The following is a 19267-nucleotide window of genomic DNA, read 5'->3' as shown; positions in this document are numbered from 1 at the left end:
TTAATTGCCTCACTAAGGCATTATGTATTAAGGCTGAATATATTTTAAAATACTCTTCCTGTAAATGTTCATCAATAAAAGATAATCATAAAATTAAAAACAATAAAGCCAAAATGATATTATTAACTTTTAGCTGGATGTTTGCCTGTCAAAATCTCTGGGTCTGGGATCTGTTGTCAGAAGGAAGGAAGGAAGGAAGGAAGGAAGGAAGGAAGGAAGGAAGGAAGGAAGGAAGGAAGGAAGGAAGGGAGGGAGGGGGGAGGGAGGGAGGAAGGGGGGAGGGAGGGGGAGGGGGAAGGAGGGGGAGGGGGAGGGAGGGAGGAAGAAAGAGAAAGAGAGAGAGAGAGAAAGAGAAAGAAAGAAAGGAAGAAAGAAAGGAAGGAAGGAAGGGAGGGAGGGAGGGAGGAAAGAAAAAGAGGCAAGAAGTAAGGAACAAAGGGAGGGAGGGAGGACAGGACAGAGAAGGCGGAGGAGAAGAAAAGATTATCAAGCCTTAAAGACATACTACCACAAAGCTGAGTCTTTCTCCTTGAGTTAGTCAGAAGGATTGAAAGAAAACTAAAAAGGGAATAGTAAGGCCTCCCAAGGTGATTCTGTTGTTATTTAAGGCTGTGCTCACGAAGCCCACGAGTGCAGCCCACCCTTTGAGAAGCACTGCCTTGAGCCATGCTATACCACGCATTCTGTTAACATGAGAATGCATTTGAAATACTGAAAAGGGATAAATGGTGAGTTTGGGATTAACATATACAAACTACTATATATAAAATAGATAACCAACAAGGACCTACTGTATAGCACAGGGAACTATACTCAGTATCTTAAAATAGCCTATGATGGAAAAGAATCTGAAAAAGTGTGTGTGTGTGTGTGTGTGTGTGTGTGTATGTGTAACTGAATCACTTTGCTGTACACCTGAAAGTAACACAACATTGTAAATCAACTATACTTCAATAAAAATTTGAAAAATAAATAAATAAAATATTGAAAGGGGGCCCACAGTTCTTGATGGTCCAATACTGGTTTGGACTTAAATAATGTTCTCTAAAGCTCAGGCAGGTTACCCACAAATTGAGGAGAAGAAAACAGATTGCAGTGAGATGTCTAGTGGTCCTCAAATTCTAATATTTGTAAAATCCTAGTCTCTATAAATAGGGAGCATAAAAAAAGAGATCATGAATGCAAAAACAGGAGGAAAATGTAGGCAGGCACATCCTGGATAGGAAGACAAATGGTTTGCATTCTGCTTCTCTTTCACAGAAGAACTGTGCAAGGACATTTGAAGCCCACATAATGTCTTTCTTTCCTTTTTCCTTTTCTTTTCCTTATTTTCTATCTTTCTTTTCTTTCTTTCTTCCTTTCTAGGGATATTTTTTCAGAAATATTTTAATAGCTGCCAATTCACACAGTAAGATAAACAGCTATTAGTTAAAAAAATTAATTAATATATATGTTAACAAGATAATGAACCTGGACCTTTACTTAACACTCAGAGTTTTTAAAAAAGAAAAAAAAAGAAAGAAAGAAAAAGTAATTGGAGATTGGAGAAAAGGAGAAACACCCTGCATCAAGTAATTTAATGGAATGACGGGGTTTTTTTAACAGGAAAAGAATGACCCTGAAAATCACCAGCTGGTCAACCTAAATGATATCCTTAGTAATATCAGGGAGCCAATACAAAAGAATAAATTTTTTTAAACACCCCTAATGTAGACCAGCATCCTGAAAGCATTAGAAAATGAAGGCCAAGTGCCTTGCTGGCAGTATTTGAGTGCCAAGCGTAGGAAAAAATGCAAATTACTTGATTCTCAGGAAAGTACTTTATTATAATGCCCTGGAGTTCTTCACACAAAAAGCATCACTTCCTCAGTGAAACAAGTCATAAAATCTACTTCCACACAAAATAAGCAGTTAAAGCAGTTAATGGGGTTCTCTACAACATGCTTCTATGTCAAGACTAAGAAACCTCAGAAATGGTTACATGTTTTTCTACCACAAAAAGGAGTTTTTCCCACCACTGACCAGTTGGGTCTCAGGAGTGACAAAAGAAACAGTGACAATGGCAGTCATTTGTTAATGAGGGCTGTTAGACCAAAAGAACTTTTTGTTTGGTATTGTCCCATTTCACTCCCATTTCCACCAAGAAGAGGCTGCAAGCTCAGGAAACATAGAGTCAGTTTCCAAACTGGAAAATGTTGCGAATACCAATAAGTAATAAACATGCTCTGCAGACACTGCTCAGCCCAGGCGGGGAGAGGGGTAAACCAGATGGTCTTTTCCAACCCAGATTTCGATGATCTACAACAGAACCTGGATGACTAGGAAAAATTGAGAAGCAATTTGGAATCTGCTTTATAAAACAGAATCCCAAACGAAGACATTCAACAAGGCAGAGAAATCTAAAAAGAAATGAAAATGGATTCCAGGTAAGAGTAGTAATCAAGCCAGCTTGAGACTGATAAATATATAAAGGTTGTCCCCAAATCACAGCGTTTTGGAGGGGAAGGTGACTTAGAGAGCTGCCAGTCTGAGGGTCACAAACCCAAATGCATGCTCACCTGGCCAGAAATCAGAAACTAAGCAAGGTAGAAATAGTGGAGACAAGGTTAATTGAAGAGTGCATATCTGTCTAAAAGCATTCCAATTAAAAAGAAATTGAAATATGTATGCTGGCCAAATAAAACAGCTCTTGAAGCCAGTTTATCCCAGGACCTTCCTGTTTGTATCTCTGATCGCTGACTATTCCTAACTCTACACTACTATATACACATGAGGAAACTGAGGACCAGAGAAGTCACATTATTTGATGATAAGCACGGAATAGTGTTTGTAGGTAGCAGAGCCAAAATGATAGGATTATATTACACACTGAGATGAAGTTAAATAGAAAAAATGAAATGACATTAAGGCAAAAATCCTGCATGCCCTTGGATCAGGTGTACTAAGTTCACATGGGTTATTCTTTCAGAGGCCAAATTATATTATCATCTAGCTAAACACAAAGCTTCTGAGAACTGGGGGAAGATGTATGTATGCAAGGAGAGGTTGTACCAAAAAAATAAATTTAAAAATCCTAAGTAGTCAGAGTCAGATATTCAATTTTTCAAAAACAATTGTTAAATCCATAATTAACTTTGTCACAATGGTCCTGAGTAAGATGGCAAATGGAGCTCCTGACTTCCATTTTCCAGACAGGAAAAACGAGGTACATAGAACTCTCATGGCTTTTTTTTTTTTTTTTTTAATGGATTCTTTAAAGTTACATGTTCAAGGTTCCTTCTAGACACTGCTCAAAGAGCAAGGTAAGGAAAATCCTTTCCATACTTGGTACTGGGGAATAGTACATTTTTTAAAATTGGATAAGTTTAAGACTCTTTTTTTTAAAAAGGGAAATACCAAGGGAAAAAAATCTCACTGAGATACGTGAAGTGGTGTGAAATCTTCCTAGGAAATCCACGAAGTGCAGAGAAGGATGAGAACATCCTCCCTTGGGGCAGCTGGAAACAGATGAGACAAAGAACTGGAAACCTTCTTTCTGGGAGCCCCCTCCTGCCAGCCAATGGGACTTTCCTTCCCTGGATTCTATGTGTCTAAGAAAACACAAATGCACACTCCTCAGGAGGAGGAAATACAGTCTGCACACAGGGCTGGCATCTCCGACATAAATCTCCCCATAGGTGCTGGGCTAAACCTTCAACATGAGGAAATAACATTCGAGTTTTATAGCAGCGTATGCGTGATCCTTCCCCCTCCCCCATAAAACTCCCAACATGAACAAACACATCAAATTATTGCTTTTCAGAGGCCAATTCAAAAACACTCACTTTATCACAGAAAGAATATTCCTTGTGTATGTGATTGCTTCCATTATGTCTTACTTGAAGGGGGGGAAATGAAATAAAAATCCTATCGGAGATATTTATAGATCTCATAAAACCAGATTCACTCTCATAAGCTGCTGTAAGCTCAGTCATCAGGTAAGGCAGAAAAGGCAGGTGTAGTAACCAGCACTATATTATAGTATACGTGCCTAATTCTGGCTCGTAAAGAAAAATAACCGCATGCTGGAAAAACTTAAGGGAAGTAAGTCAGAAGTAAGACTGGAAAGAAAGGGAACGAGTTGGACATTTGTGTGAGCAAGTCAAGCAAATTCCAAGGATATCAAAGGAGGCTGAGTTTTGGGGGGGCAATGGATATTGCTAGTATTTCCCCACTTCTAAGCACCAGTGACTTCGTGAGAGCTCTCTTGTGGGATGGATAAAGGAACACCATGTCCAATGCCCAGCATTCTCCCTGGCCTGGCCTTTCATCATTCACCTTCTCTTAGACACTCCAAAATCACTGGGATCTTAGAGAGACCAGTGATACTATTTAGAAAAAGAGCATTGTGTCACTCTGCACTGTTTTTAACGGGAGGAAGGATGGTTGAAAACAGGGAAGGAAAGAGCATTTGTTGAGTGGATGCCATGTACCAGACACTGGGCCAGAGAGCCAACAGGCCTGCCCTTACCTAGGCATTATTAACTCCATTCCACTGGGCCAGAGAGCCAACAGGCCTGCCCTTACCTAGGCATTATTAACTCCATTCCACTCATGACAGAATGAGACTCAGAGACGTTAGGTGACTTTCTCAAGGTTCCAGCTCTGCCTGATTTCAATGCCTCGTGTAATTTGACTACTACAAACACTACGACATTAGGAGCCCTAGCACAACCCAGTTCTTTTTCAGATGAGAAAACCAAGGCCCAGAAAGCAGACCAGAAAGCTGTTCAAACCCGTACAGTTCCACTGAGTCCCAGGCCATGACCTTTGGCTCTTGCCCTGGTGTCTGCTGCCTAACTAGGAGTCAGTATAAATGTAAAAATTCGGAGTCCTGAGCATACTGCCCGGGTTTGCATTCTGGCTTAACCACTTCCAAGTTGTGTGACTTTAGGCAAAGTCATTTAATAACTCGAACCTCAACATCTCCATCTGTAAAGTGGGGATAAGAAGAATATGTATTTCACAGGGTTGGTGTGAGGATTAAATGAAATGATGCACATAAAGTGCTCAGATGAGATCATCTCTAGGAAATATTTGACAGATATTAGATATTATTATGATGCTTATTATGATAATAGGCAGAATAGCCAAGTGGAAAGAAGGAAGAGGGAAGTGTGTTCCACCACTGGTTTTGCAACTCATTTGCCTTGCGGCCACATTAAGACAACTTGCTTCATCTTCCTCTGCCCCAATTTTCTCACCTCTGAACGGGAAATTCTGTAATACCTGTCTGTTCCTTAGTTACAAAAAGAATGTGCCAATGACAAGAGATCCTGAGCAAAACACCCTGAGCCCTTAAGAAAAAAAGCTCAATACAGAAGTTTGTTAGACTCTCACAAGCCAACATGAACATCTCCGTCACAGAGGAAATCATATCTTGGTCCATATCAAAGAAAGCAAGAACCTTGATATAGGGAGACAAGTGCACAGGGGAGGGCCGAGCCATCTTGGAACGCAGAAAGCAAAGCCAGAGACGCGGTCTGCCATTGAGCAGCATCTCAGGGAGCTCACTGGAGAATCGGTTCTGCACAGAGGCCCCCTCACAGAAGACACCCTTCACCCCTTAGGCAGGAACTGTGCTCTATTAACAGGGTCTACAGTGGCCATATGAACAAACACTAAGAGCTCAAAAGGTAGGGATGGGGCAATCTATTTCCACTCCTTTGTGTGATGAGCGAATTTGCCACCTCTCCAAAAATAAGAGCCAGCACTGTGACCACTCCATTGAATTCCTGCTACCTCGGCTCTGGAAGGTGAGTGTGAAAGCGGGGTCAGGAGCAGGCAGGCACTTCCTTGCAGAGCAATTGCTCCACAGCTAATTGCCATTTTCACGGCTGGGTTGAGCTTTCCAAAAGACATCCTTCAACCCTAAGCTCTGAGCTCCTCTCATGATGTTCTCTCTTGCCAACCGTACCCCCATCAAAGACAGTTTATAGATGAAAGGATGCAGCTACAGTACATACATTTTTGCAAACATCACAGTTTGAAATAGAGGCATTTCTAAGGCTTCTTTGTGAACATCGCCACATGCCCACATTCATTACCACAAGAGCTAAAGCCTTCTATGGACGAGGAGGCAGCCTCCTTGCCTGAATGTCCTCAGCGGCGATTCTTCCACAGTTTATTTTTGCTCCTCTTACTAGAAACATGGGCCCTTTGAAATTCTTTATAAACAGAGTCTACTTGCAAACAGTGAGGTCAGGAAGAAATATGTAGAGCTGCTACCTAATGCCTATCTGGCATCATCCAACAAATGTTCGTGCATGCATCCATCCCTTTAAAACCACAGAGCAGGCTGAGGTAAGTGGAAAATCATGGTCGAGAGCCTGCTGAGAATGAATTATTTGAAGTACGGCATGGTTGGAGTTTAATGCCCACCACCACAAAGGTACCAGAAATGGAATTTGACCAGGTTAAGCAAACCTCTAGTGGGTCATAGGAAATGTGAGCTAAATGAGAAACACTTTAGGGTAAGGGAAAGTAAAACAAGAAAGATGAAACAACACTTGGACAGTTGCTATTAACCAGGGAGCTGGATGAAGTACATCCACCACTGTCCTGCTTTATTATAAACCTCTATTACACTTAGATTCCAAGTTATACAAGAAATGAAATATTTCCATATAAGTAGTAGCCACCTGCAACTCTGATATCTCTGATATTAACCATCTATAGATTAATGGCTCAAAGCCTTGGCTGCATATTGGAATCGCCCAGAAGCTTTAAAAAAACACTGAGGAAGTTCCCTGGTGGCGCAGTGGTTAAGAATCCACCTGCCCATGCAGAGGACACGGGTTCCAGGAAGATCCCACATGCCGTGGAGCAACTAAGCCTGGGCGCCACAATTACTGAGCCTGTGATCTAGAGCCCACGAGCCACAACTACTGAGCCCATATGCCACAACTACTGAAGCCTGCACGCCTAGAGCCCGTGCTCCGCAACAAGAGAAGCCACCGCAATGAGAAGCCCACACGCTGCAACGAAGAGTAGCCCCTGCTCACTGCAACTAGAGAAAGCCCATGCGCAGCAACGAAGACCCAATGCAGTCAAAAATAAATAAATAAATAAATAAATAAATAAATAAATAAAATTTATAACAAAACAACACTGATACCTGGGTTCCACCCAAAGGAATACTGATTTAATTGGTCTGGGGTGCAGCCACAGTTGTGAACCATTACTACAGACATAGTCAAATCTTAAGTCACATCATAAGCCCTAAATATCTATTGAGTATCTACCAGGTGCAAGGCTTTCTAAGAACCTGAAGGGTTGTGTATTAAAAGTTTATTATCAAAATTATAACCAAGGCATGGACTCTGCTCTAAATCATACAACCTAACTGGAAAAATAAGGCAATGGGGAAAAAAAAGAAAAGAAAAACTATACTACAGGACAAAACTGAAAAGCATCATGAGGAAATAAAAAGTTCTACACAAGAGTATAGAAACAGCAGCAATTACTGTTGGCCAAGGGAAAGGGAGGGAGTTTCCTGGAAGATGTGGCAACCATCTGAAAGTTAAAGGATGGGTAGAATTTGGACAAAGAGACTCAAAGAGGAAGAAAAAGGAAAAGGTTGAAGGAAATGACATAAATGAAGAGAGAAGCAGGAAAAGTACAGTCATTCGATTTGGATGGCGGTTACCGCACATGGTAACAAAGGGGGAAATTTGTGACTACTACCTAGACCCAGTCTTGGAACATCATGACTCTTAGACGTTTGGCCTCATCGTATGTAAAAGAGGGCCCCACTGACAGTCTGAAACATGGTGATGGAGGTAGTTAAGTCAGTCCAGGGGAGGTGATGGGGCTGCCCTGAGGCAATGGCAGAGCAAGAAGAAAGTGGAAGACCATGGTGAAGTACTGTAAGAACCAAATCAATGGGATTTTTCAACCAATCAGAGTGAAGGGAAAGAGAGGAGCCAAAGATGGCTGGACCTTCAAACCTGGATCACAGAAGAAAGGTCAACTCAATAAAAGAAACAGGGAAGCCAGGAAAAGGAGGAAAGAAGTTGATGAGTTCAAGCTTTGGGACATATTCAGCTGAGGTCTTCATGGGACAACCTCAAAAGCCTTAAGTGTCAGCCCCAGGTTGCCAGTTCAAAAATGTGGGCCTGAAACTCAGGAAAATATTGGAGTTGGAGTTGTAGATTACAGCTTTGAAGAAATAAAGAAGTCTCCATTTGGGAAGAAATCTTCAGTTTCTAAGATCTTAGAGGTGAAACCAATCTGTGAGCCAAGTTCCAAGAGAGAATTTTCATCATCATAACTACACTAGAGATTGGGTGGAGAAGGGCCAAAAGTCACTGAGCAGAGTGAAGAGCGCCCTGCGTTTCCTCTCCTCACTAGGGACACTGTGAAAATTGAGCCTTGGCTTCACCCTCCCACCCCATAAGGACTTTTTAAAAACCGCACAGAAGTTGACTCTCTTCCCAACTGCTTATCACAATGTGCAATGTTTTTTGTTTAAATTTGTGAAACATTACCACCTCACTGCCCATCCAACCCTCTCAAGAAATTTTAAAACACTTCAAAAGAGATTTTTCTGAATTGGCACATGATAACTGCTACAGTTTCACGCAGTCCCTTTGTTGGCAAGTTGTCAGAGACAAAGCATTTCAAAACTTCGCATTTGACGCTTTCCACATAAAACCCCAGTTCTATCATCCATCCAACTCCCTACCGCATACATCTCAATGCACCCTCCTTAGTCTCACTCCGTTTGTTATCATTTAAGTGACAGTACTTTTTTTCATAAGGCTGGAGTTGTAACTGGGGGCTTTTGTTTTGTTTTTTCAGTACAGTGTACATTTTCCAGGTTACCACACATTATTAAAAATGGAAAAGAGATTAAATTACACACATAAGCTTTCTCCAAGATATTCAATAGCTTGGTTTAGGGCCCAGACAATTCCAAACTTCCATGTACTAGTATTGTTCAAGGTAAAATGGGGGTTTTCTCGCTTCCCTTTAAGGGGAGAGGGGGAAAGAGAGAGGAGGAAAGATATGAAGTGACTCAAAGTATATACAGAACAGTGTGATGAAAAGCAAGCAAACTGATTTGGGCATCTGAAAGAGTACTGGGCCTGGGACCACCATCCATGTTAACAACAGCTGGGTGACCTTGGAAGGTTCAATGCCTCATCTGGCTTCAACAATCATTTGGTCCTAGCATAGTGTTTTAGAGTTAAAGACACCAAGACCCTTTCAGGATTTGAAATTCTAAGATTCTCTGGGTCTAGCTTTGGTAGAAGGCCTGGGGCCTGACTTTCAATATGACCTCAGGAAATGTCAATAAACCCATATTCAGAAATAGATATTGCATTAATTATTTTAATTACCTATAATCATTTCCGAATGACACAGACATGGATGCTGTTTCCTGGCCATTACGGACACGTGTATTCATTCACACTGTCGACTCATCTGCCCTAAAAGGGCCACCAGCCCCATTACACCATTAGCTAAAAAAGCCTAAGAAAACTTAGTAAATCTCAAGCATGTTTTATAAACAAGGTTGTAACGAGGTGGGTAAGTACAGAGAGGCATGGGTCAGTGTTCAAACACTGGACTTAAAATCTCTTTTTTTTTGGCAATCCTGTTCTAATACTGTATTACTTAATTCTGGACATGCTCACTCTCCCCTACTGCAGTCAAGCTCATAGAGGGCAGAACTATATCCAATTCAAATTCGCATCACCCAAACAGTATTTTGCACATAACTAGAGCAAAGGAATGAAGTACTGACTGTGAAATATTTTCCATATTTTAATATAAACAGAGAAAAGCCCACAAGGTGTGACTGACTGCCTCTACCAGCTCAGAGGCATGACCAATCTTAGGTAAAAGCCTGTTCCAGTAATGCTCAGTCAGGAATGGTATCACTATGAAATCAGAAGTCACACCCACCTCAAGCAGGCTGATTCTGGACTGATCACAAAGCTGCTGCTGACCCCCCGTTGTCCACGTCTATGTCACGCATGTGGTGGATGGGGCAGCTGAAAGCTGCTCTAATGGAGAGTGCAACGGACACAATACACTTAGCAGGACCAAGTTCTCAGGGTCACAGCAAAATACCAAGTGAGGAAAACAAAAAGGATTCGAGGCAGGAGAAATGATTCTCCAAATTAGCAGCAGAAAACGAAGGCCAAGGAACAAGAAGGGAGAGCAACAAGATCATGACCAATCTTAGGTAAAAGCCTGTTCCAGTAATGCAATATTTGATTTGGGGAACACTTAAACTGAGTTAGGACAGCTTCTCATGTGGATGCTCTAAAATGAGCACACAATGTAACTGGGCGGAGGAGTGTTTCTTCACTTGTGGATGTTGCATGTAACATTAATGATTAGATGGTGTATCTTGTTCCACCGACTTTAACACAATTAGTACTTATAGAGCTTCCTAATCACTGTACTAGGTAAGATTTGGCAATTTGGGTTAAAATATTTCCACCTGTTAATGCTAAGCAAGCACTCAGCTAATTTGGGGAAACAAAGGGGTTTATTTGTAGGGAGATAAATCTCCACCCTTCACCCTTCTGGCACCGCTCAGGTTACGTTGGGGAGCTGTCCTAAACTTTCAGCAAATCCCAATTCCAAACATACATGCTAACTGATAGATTGAGTGAACCGGAATCACAGAGGCGTTCTCTGCATTCACGAATCGTGGAGTCCAGCAAAGGTGATTTAAAACCCGTTGCACACTACTGACAAACTGCAGAGATAGCGGGTGTCTGCCACCCCATCTGGCCAGCTATCCTATCAACATGAGCCAGTCCGGACTGGCCAGAGGAAACTGTCTTCTCTCCCAAATAAGCACACAGTGATTAAAGAAGACTGCATTGCCTTCTTGTACTCAAAAAGTTAAAATACAGGAATTCTCTGAAGGGAGAAGAATCTGAAGATTTATAAGAGAATGGCTACTGAAAGCTCCATTAGGACCTTCTCTAAACTATTCCCATTTAAGTGGAGAGGCAAATAGCCCCCACTGGCATTTATATTTAGAATGGGCTGGGAGAGAGGAAGAGCACATTTTGAACGCTGAAGGTCTCTCACATCCCCATACATAAATCATTTCAGGGTGAGGTGTCACATCTTCTGCTCTGCCCTTTAAATGGATTGGACCCCAACATCACATCCTCCTCAGGGTAGGGAGTGGGGGTGGGAGTTTCATGGAGAACAAAGAAGTCACCACTTCCTTTATCCCCCCAACTAAAGACAGATGTAGTAAAAACATCTGCGTTGTAACATTCACTCACTTTAAAATACCGAACTGCAAACAGGTAGACTGAGTGATAATGTTTGAGAGTCCCTAAATCTACACAAAGATGTATCTATTAAAAAGAACATGGAAATTAAAATTAAAAAGAACATGGAAAGGCCAACTGTGTGATAGATGGCATTCACATGTGCTTTCATTTGTAAAGCTACATTTATTGAGTGACTGCATCCTTATTTAGAAAATCTGGAGAACAGGGGCAGTTCTGATTTTTTTTTTCATCTATCAAGTCACTGTTTCAAATTTAAAAAAAAAAAATAGAGTTATGGTAACTAAAGAGCACACAAGTCACATACAAAAAAGAAAAAAAAAAAGCCAGCTATTTTATCCTTTCAGTGTGGTTAGCAAGGCTCCTTTGTGTCTACAAATTTCCCTGGGTGGTGCTGTTGCCAAGAAATTCTAATTCATGACAAGGTTTTCTGCAAACTGGGGACAGAGGCAAACCTGCGGATGCAGGGACCCTACAGTTTGCTTTGTCTTTCTGGCTGAGACAGCACCCGGCTGCTCGGGCCTGTAGAAGGCAGTGCAAAGGCAAGATCCCAACGTAGGAGAAGCGATGTAGCTCACAGATCAAATCCCATCCCTTGCACCATGAGACTGTTCTTGGCAGGCAACCATTTTTGTAAGTTGTCCCCTAGAGATGCTTCATACCAAAGGCCCTTGTAAAAAGTGTTTCAGGGTGCCTGAAACCAAGATGAAATTGCAGTGTTATGGGGACACTGTAGTTCTTACAGTAGCCAAGTATGCCATTAGTTTAAAACAATGGGGGAATGGGGGAGGAGGGAAGAATGTTCTATGATTTATTTATTTGTTTCCAGTAGCAGTGGAAAATTTTCTCTGAGCAAAAAGGAGGCCTGAAACTGACCCCATCTGCCAATTATGAATCAGCATTAACAACAAGCATAATTCCATAAGAGTTTTCAAGTAAACATACCATGCTCTTCAATGTCATGAAGCAAAGCTAAGTGCAAATAAGACTTAGAACATCATTACTTGACCTGCACTCATGAAATAGCAGTCTAGGTATAAAGAATATATCCAAATTCTAAAAGTCTTTGTAGCTTCCCAAAGAAAAATAACCATCAGTATTGTACCAAATCCTTTTTTATTTTCCAAGTCAGCAGTGAGTCCAGAAAAATCATGATTTCTAATGGCAACAAAACTGATGAATGGGTCCCCCTTTATCCATCATCAAGTGGTACGCCATACGCTGCTCTTAGTTTCTGTCCTACCTTTGACTTTTTCCTACTTTTGCTCAGACAGCTCTTGGAAATTTTCCTGCAAGTTTCCAAAGAGCTTAAGGCTGGTAGCCTTAAGAGTTGTGCGTCAGCGGAATTCCATAAAATAATAGACCACATAAGCACAGTGTAATTTACAGTTATATGACAGGCAAGGATGATGTTACTTAGGCCAAATGCTTAAGTATGCAGTCAGGGCCCAGGAATGGAGAGCTGTTAATGTAGGATGTCCATGTGGATTTAAAAATTACACCAACAATGGTTTTCATAGTTGGAGCCGTATGAGGCTAAGACATTATTGCCCAAAAACCCAATGTCAAAATGACGACCCCTGTGACAGGAGGGCCATGACAAGCTCACTGACTATTAAGCAGAACAATTACCTCAGACTTGAGTTTAAAATAAAATCTCCAAAGAGTCCATCCTTAATTTTCAAATGCACAGCTGTTCTTGAGTTTATCATCCAAGCCACTCTTTCTTACGAACCAAATCAGACTATTGGAATCTCTGTACTTGGCTCATCTCCTCAAGGTACACTGTTCACTTTCAGGACTACATCTAATAACTGCTCCTCATTTGACCTCTAAAATTTGATTACCCCCGAGCATCAGGAAACTTCCTCCTGCCTGGGGTTCTTTGTAGCAACCTTCCTGAGCTGATTTGAGCAAAGGAGCCTTAAAATTTCACCATGTGATGGTTGATTTAGAACCAACAGTTGCATATAACCACACTCCCCTCCTTTATACTCAGAAGAGGCAAGAGGGAGGGGGCAGGTAGAGGGAGGAAGGAAGAGACAGAGGTTGGAGGTTATGTCATCAGCATGAACTTGGAGTCACAATCACCTTTACAGAAAGCATCCGTGACTACAGAGTCCACAGAAGAAAGCTCCTTGGAATGATATCTCATTTAGGACCGTGTCCTCACAAGTTATGTTTCAGTATGGATTCTGAGCATGCCTCTGAAAGAGCTTGGCAAAGGGTTTTAAGCTGAGGGCAGTTGGCAGTAGGAGAGGATTAAGGCAAGAAATAGGGGGGTGAAAATTTCTTTGCCCACAGATACAAACTAAGCTAGAGATGCCCTGAAGGAGATGAGATGAAGGATGAGGTGGGCGGGAAGCGGAGAAGGCTTCTAAGGAAACAAAAGATCCAATACATCTTCTCATTATCAAACCAATGATGTTTCTTTACAGATCTACTTTCTCAAGGATGCTCTAACCAGATCTAGAAAAGCAGGTTTCCTCTGGAGAGGCCTTCCCCCAAAGCAGGCTTTACTACTGTGAAATCTTGAACCAAAACAAAGTTGGGTGATTCATCAGGAGGGAACGTTGTAACAAATAAAGCCAACTTTCTTCCCTCCAACCCTGCTTAACAGTTAGTCACAAACAAGGGCTGCCTTGGGCAGGCTGACTAAATCAACAGATTCTCTTTCCTAACCTGTCTAGACAGTTGCTAATAGGCAACCGATTCAACACCAGTGGGCTGACAGTGTGAAATGAAGACTATTTCAGAAAATGAAATTCTGGCAACCTTTTGGTTTAATTAGCATGTGAAATAAAAGGAGGAAAAAGCTCTACTGAGACCCTTCCTGAGATAGTCTCATCGAGGATGGGGGAAAGGATGCACTGGAGAAATGCCTTCTGCTAGAAACATGTGAGCTGTGCGTGCATTTAGAGAAAGACAAAGTCAAACACATCTGCCAGCATCCTTGGGCAGGAATGTATGTGTGGAAGCACAGACACCAGAGGCCAGTACCTGGAGAAACTCCAGCCTCGAAATCAGGGGAGAACAGCAACTAGCAACAATGGTACACAGGATAGGCTCTTTATACCAAAAGCCAAACCTGACTCACTAAAACAGCAACTGTTACATCCCAGGCTCAAACTGGCAAATCCCGCTTTGGATCCTGGCAGAGGAAATTCAGCTGTTCATTAGCCTTAACAAGCTGCTGTCACGGAGCAGAGAAGTTACATGAGCAGCCACACACCAAGCCTCTTGCTGCCCTCCCCAAGGGCAAGCACGTTTCTCCCAGACGGACTGTGCACATTCACACTTCCAATGTGCAAATCCGAACTGTCTTCTTGCACGTTCCACGATGCACACTGTAGAATTCTGAAAGAATGTTCGTGTCCCTCCATCCCCACCCACCATCTTTCCTGCAGAATGTCCCCTCAGCAGCTCCTAATCCTTACTGAGAAAACCACTGTTTCCGCAGCAGATCTAGCACTTTCCACTAACCAGCACTTTCTTTATTCCACTTCACAAAGCCCAGTGAACTTGTCACCAGCCCCGCTTCCCCCTCACTGGGACACCTAGCCAACTTGGCATCGGTGCCCTTCAGCATCTTAGGAGTTTCTTGACTAGTCCTCTAAAACAAAGTCAGAGGCATGGAAGCACACACCACCCTTTGTCGGAGGTTGTGCAAGTGGAGAGGCACACCAAACGAAAGAGAAGCAAGGACACCCACAGAGGGTGTTCTCCTTCCGAAGACACCGCACTGGGGAAACCTACAATGCACGGTCAGCATGAGATAGATACATCTTCCCATCCTCTTCCTAGATATCTTTGAGTATCCTTTATCACTGGGCTCCTCGTCCTCCTGCCCACCTTCTAATCTCAAAATCAAGTTCCTATTCTTTACTGATACTCGCTAATTACTAGGAAAACACTCCGCTTTGCTCCTACCCCCTCCCCCCCCATCTGACGGTCGTTAGCACCAGTTGAAAGAGATGAACCGGATTTAAGGTACCAAGGAGGTAGAGCTCCTGCATGTAGGGACGCAGTACCTGTCTGTGATGGCTCGTAAAGCCCCAAACCACCTTCCCACCCGGCACCTCCGAACCCCAGAAGTTAGGCAGGTCTCTGCTGGGGGGCAGTGAGCCGCACAACGTGTGCGCAAGGATGTGTGTTGGTGACTGAAACGCAGGCAGCTCGGACCGGCCGCTCAGCTCAGCACACTAAGGGGTTAGGGGGTGGGTGGAGAGGTAAGCATATGACTGTTTCCGAAAACATTTTAAACAACAGACAGCCAAAAAGGGGGGGGGGGAATTAAACAAACAAACAAACAAACAAAATTCAACCCCAAGCCCACACCAACGCAGCCCCTGCGTCTCCGCCGCCACCACACGATTTACACAAGTAATTTAAATCATTCACCTGCTGCCAGGTCTCCTCCAGGGATGGCAAAGCTGAGAAGTAGCCGGTGTCGTGGACAAGTTGTAGCTCCTGGAATATACTATAACTAGCCAACACGTCCATGCTGCTGCTGCCGGGCAAAACGGGAGGAGAAACCCTCCCCCGAACACAGTTGGGTCTGTTTGTTTGTCAGTCTGTCTGGCTCACCCCCCAAGGAGGCAGACATCCAGTGGCCCTTTTGTTTTGTTTTGTTTCAGTCAACTAAAAAGGAAAAAAAAAAAATCAATGCAGAAGAGAGGGAGAGAGGAGGTGAGAGAGGAGAGACTGAGTGGGGTGGATGGAGAGAGGCATCCAGCGTGTACAGTGCAGACGGCTGCCAGGAAAAGGGGACTTCACGGGAGTAACAATTCCCTTCCAGGGCTCTAATCACTCCAGCTCGTGGATCAGGAAGGGGGATGCAAACTCACTGACACGAAGCTGCCATCTATTTCTGCAGCGCTGTTCGCTCCTAATGCAATCTTTGCTCTTTATTTTGGGAGGTGGCATTTTTTTTTTCTCGCGATCGCTTCTCTCCCCCCCTTTCCTTCCCTCCCCACCCCCACCCCCATCCTTGCTAGTTTGTAGTCTCTCCACCCCCCCTCCTCCTTTTCTCCTCCTCCTGCTCTTCCCCCTCCCCAAACTCCCTCCCTCCGCCCGGCTCTCCGCGCAGCCGTGGGATCTCGGAGGAGGGCGTCCATTAGGCCGCGTGTGACCATGTATGGTAAACAGGGGGCTCATGAAGTCACTGAGGACCAATGGGCAGCGTGGAGCAGGGCCTGGGGCGGGGCTTGGCCCTGGCGGCGGGCGCGGATTGGCACGCTGCGAATCTCCCTGCTGCCTTACAAGGCGGTGCGAGGCGAGCTATTTTTAGAGGGCTATATAAGGGGGCCGAAGAGGCCGTGGGGCGGCCGGGGAGTGCGAGCGCGAGGGATTGGGAGGGTCGCGGCGACACTTGCACCGGCTCCCGGGACGCCGAGGCGACTGGGCTCGGGCCGCACGCCGGCCTCCGACCTTCCCTTGGGCGCCAGGTGGAGCCCCAGGCGGCCAGAGCCTGCGCCCCTCAGAGGGGAGAGGGTCGCGTATCGCCGTTCTGGCGTGGACGCGGCCGGTCAGGAGGTGAAAGCCCAGAATGCGGGGTTAGGATGCCTCCCGGAGGAAGAGCGAGGCGGGAGGACGAGGAAGCCGGCTTGGGGAGGAGGGCAGGCTGCTTCCCACTCCGCCTCCCTTCTAGGCCCGGGGGCAGGGAACCGCGAGGGCGGGGCAGCGCAAAGGAGTTCCTCACTTCCTCAAAAATAAACCGGGGGGTTGGGGGGAGGGGGGAAGAAAGAAAAAAATCACCAAAAGCCCCTTCACGAATTCCCCACAGGCTGCCAGGGTGCAGAGAAGAAGCGCCAGAGACGGAAGCGCCACACAATGGAGCAGAACAAAGGGGAATGCGCGAAAACAGCGGTCTGCCCCCGCCTCGCGCGCCGCGCGCAGTCCCCGCCCCCAGCCCCGCCGGCGCCCCTGTGCGTGCCGCCGCGCCCCGCCCCGCCCGCCCGCCCAGCCTTCTGACCCGGCGCCGGGGACCGGGCGGGGGTCAGACTCGCAGTTAGAGATGATTGGAACTGGAAGTTTTGCTGGAGAGTGTGTTAAAGACAATAAAGGGAATCCTTGTAGACGCGGGGTGCAGGCAGGAGCCGGCAACTTGCTTGGGGGCTTAAACGTGAGGCTTCCCATGTGGCTTGAAGAGAGGGTGTCCGTCTGCCTAGCTGCGGTGGTGAGAGGAGGACCCGGATTGCGTTATGGCGCTAACATAGAGAGATGTATAGATAGAGACCCTATTATCTCTTAGCTGAACTACGCACGTTGTGAGGGTTGACCGCTTGTTTGCTTGACCTTAAATGGTTAGTGTGGTTAAATCTTCCCCAAAATGCAGTGTGAGCTGAACTTCCACTTTTGGAATCATTGCAGAATTTGGTACTTATTCTGAAATGAGAAACTTCAATTCATAATGGAAGAAACACATCCACCTTAATCGCCCTTCTCAACTGTATCTCCTTCTGACTATGTGGGACTCCATATCACAATATTTCGAAAGTTCTACTTTATAGAACAAACACAGTTTGAAATTCAGTATTTGCCAGGGGAAATTAAACGGGAATTATTGAGTTGAGAAAGGTCTAGTTTATTTGCTTTTTGATGTCTGGAATTCTGTTGGTCAGATCTCCAGCATCCAGTGTATGTGTATGATTGGTGAATGTACTGTAAGTGTGTGTGCATGGAATGTACAAGGATGTTGGTACATTTAGTATTATGTATTATACACATTCGTGGTGCTAGGGGGTAAATGGTATGAAAAGGGTAAAAGTCCTACACGATTAAAGTGATATTATGATAGCACACATATAAGTGCCAGTATGAGAAGTCTGCGTGGGCCTTTCCCAGAAGCAGAAAACCATTTAGAGCCATCACATACCAATTAATGCATTAACTTGATCCTTATGGCCATTGATACTGCCACTTACTACTGTGTGACTTTGAGCAAATTACTGGCTCAGACCCTCTGGCTACCCTTCTCAGACACAGGAAAAGTGGTATCTGCCTTGCCTGATTGTTATGAACAGTCAAAATGTTATAAAATAATGTTTGTTAACTCACCTAGCATAGTGTATCTGGTGCTAATAGGTGAATACTAAATGTTAGCCATCATTACCTCCTGACTTTAGCTGAGTAAATTAAATAATATCTGAACCAATCAGACTTGTAGGGGGATATACCAGTCTCAGAGAAGAAGAAGGTAGAAACCTCTTGCCGGTTTGGAATAAGGTCTTCCCCTGCTACCCAACATGCTATCCTGATTGTGTGTCGGGATGGGGAAGAGACCACTGAGAAGTACTGGGGCAGAAGACATGTTCAGGAGTAATAGGGGAGGGAAAGGATCTTATTTTTTTTTTTTTTGAATTTTATTTTATTTATTCTGTTATATAGCAGGTTCTTATTAGTTATCTATTGTATACATGTTAGTGTATACATGTCAATCCCAGTCTCCCAATTCATCCCACCACCACCCAGGGGAGGGAAAGGATCTTAAATGTAGGAAATGCAAGAGGAAAAAGCAGAGCAAGACCAAAGAACATAATTTGAGACTCAACTGAACTTGTTTTTTGTTTTTTTTGTGTTACACTATTACCATTTTCAACAAAATATGACATCCCTGTTAACTTTGAAGATTTTAAGCACAATGTGCCAAGCTGTATGGGCACATAAACATTTTATATGCTGTGTCTCATTTCATCCTCATGACAGCCCCAAGGTAGGTATTTTTATTATCCCCAACTTTATGGATAAAGATACCCAGGCTTGGAAATATTAAGTTGGTCAAGGTGACACAACCAGGAAGCAGCCAAACAGGGGTTCAAATCCAGGACCACCTGACTTCCAAGACTGTGCTCTGCATGGGGCTCTCTGCAAGGTGAAAGACTTGAGTTTCTTGGTTTTAAGTCAAGACTTGTTTATAAAAATTGCTTGGGTGTGGAGAGGGAGGCTTCCATTGAGGT

The 19267-nt window shown here is 44.0% G+C and overlaps 1 protein-coding gene across 4 annotated transcripts in view; it reads right to left on the bottom strand.

Annotated features, from left to right (window-relative positions):
- The window catches only part of KLF7 (KLF transcription factor 7), a 111591-nt gene extending 95330 nt beyond the window's left edge, over nucleotides 1-16261 (bottom strand). For 3 of the 4 annotated variants that reach the window (XR_011074128.1, XM_068544600.1, XM_068544602.1), the window contains exon 1: nucleotides 15711-16261. Coding sequence is in view for 3 of the 4 variants with exons in the window: in XM_068544600.1 (XP_068400701.1) it covers nucleotides 15711-15812 (102 nt within the window). In the remaining variant the exon portion in view is untranslated. The remainder of the gene's footprint in view (nucleotides 1-15710) is intronic. The other variant, XM_068544598.1, reaches the window with a different exon arrangement.
- Between the last annotated feature and the right edge of the window lie 3006 nt (nucleotides 16262-19267).

This window comes from Eschrichtius robustus, chromosome 5 (assembly GCF_028021215.1).
Source record: "Eschrichtius robustus isolate mEscRob2 chromosome 5, mEscRob2.pri, whole genome shotgun sequence".
NCBI classification, from domain to species: domain Eukaryota; kingdom Metazoa; phylum Chordata; class Mammalia; order Artiodactyla; family Eschrichtiidae; genus Eschrichtius; species Eschrichtius robustus.
The sequence above is the reverse complement of the archived record's forward strand: the minus strand, read 5'-3'. Positions and strand labels throughout refer to the sequence as shown.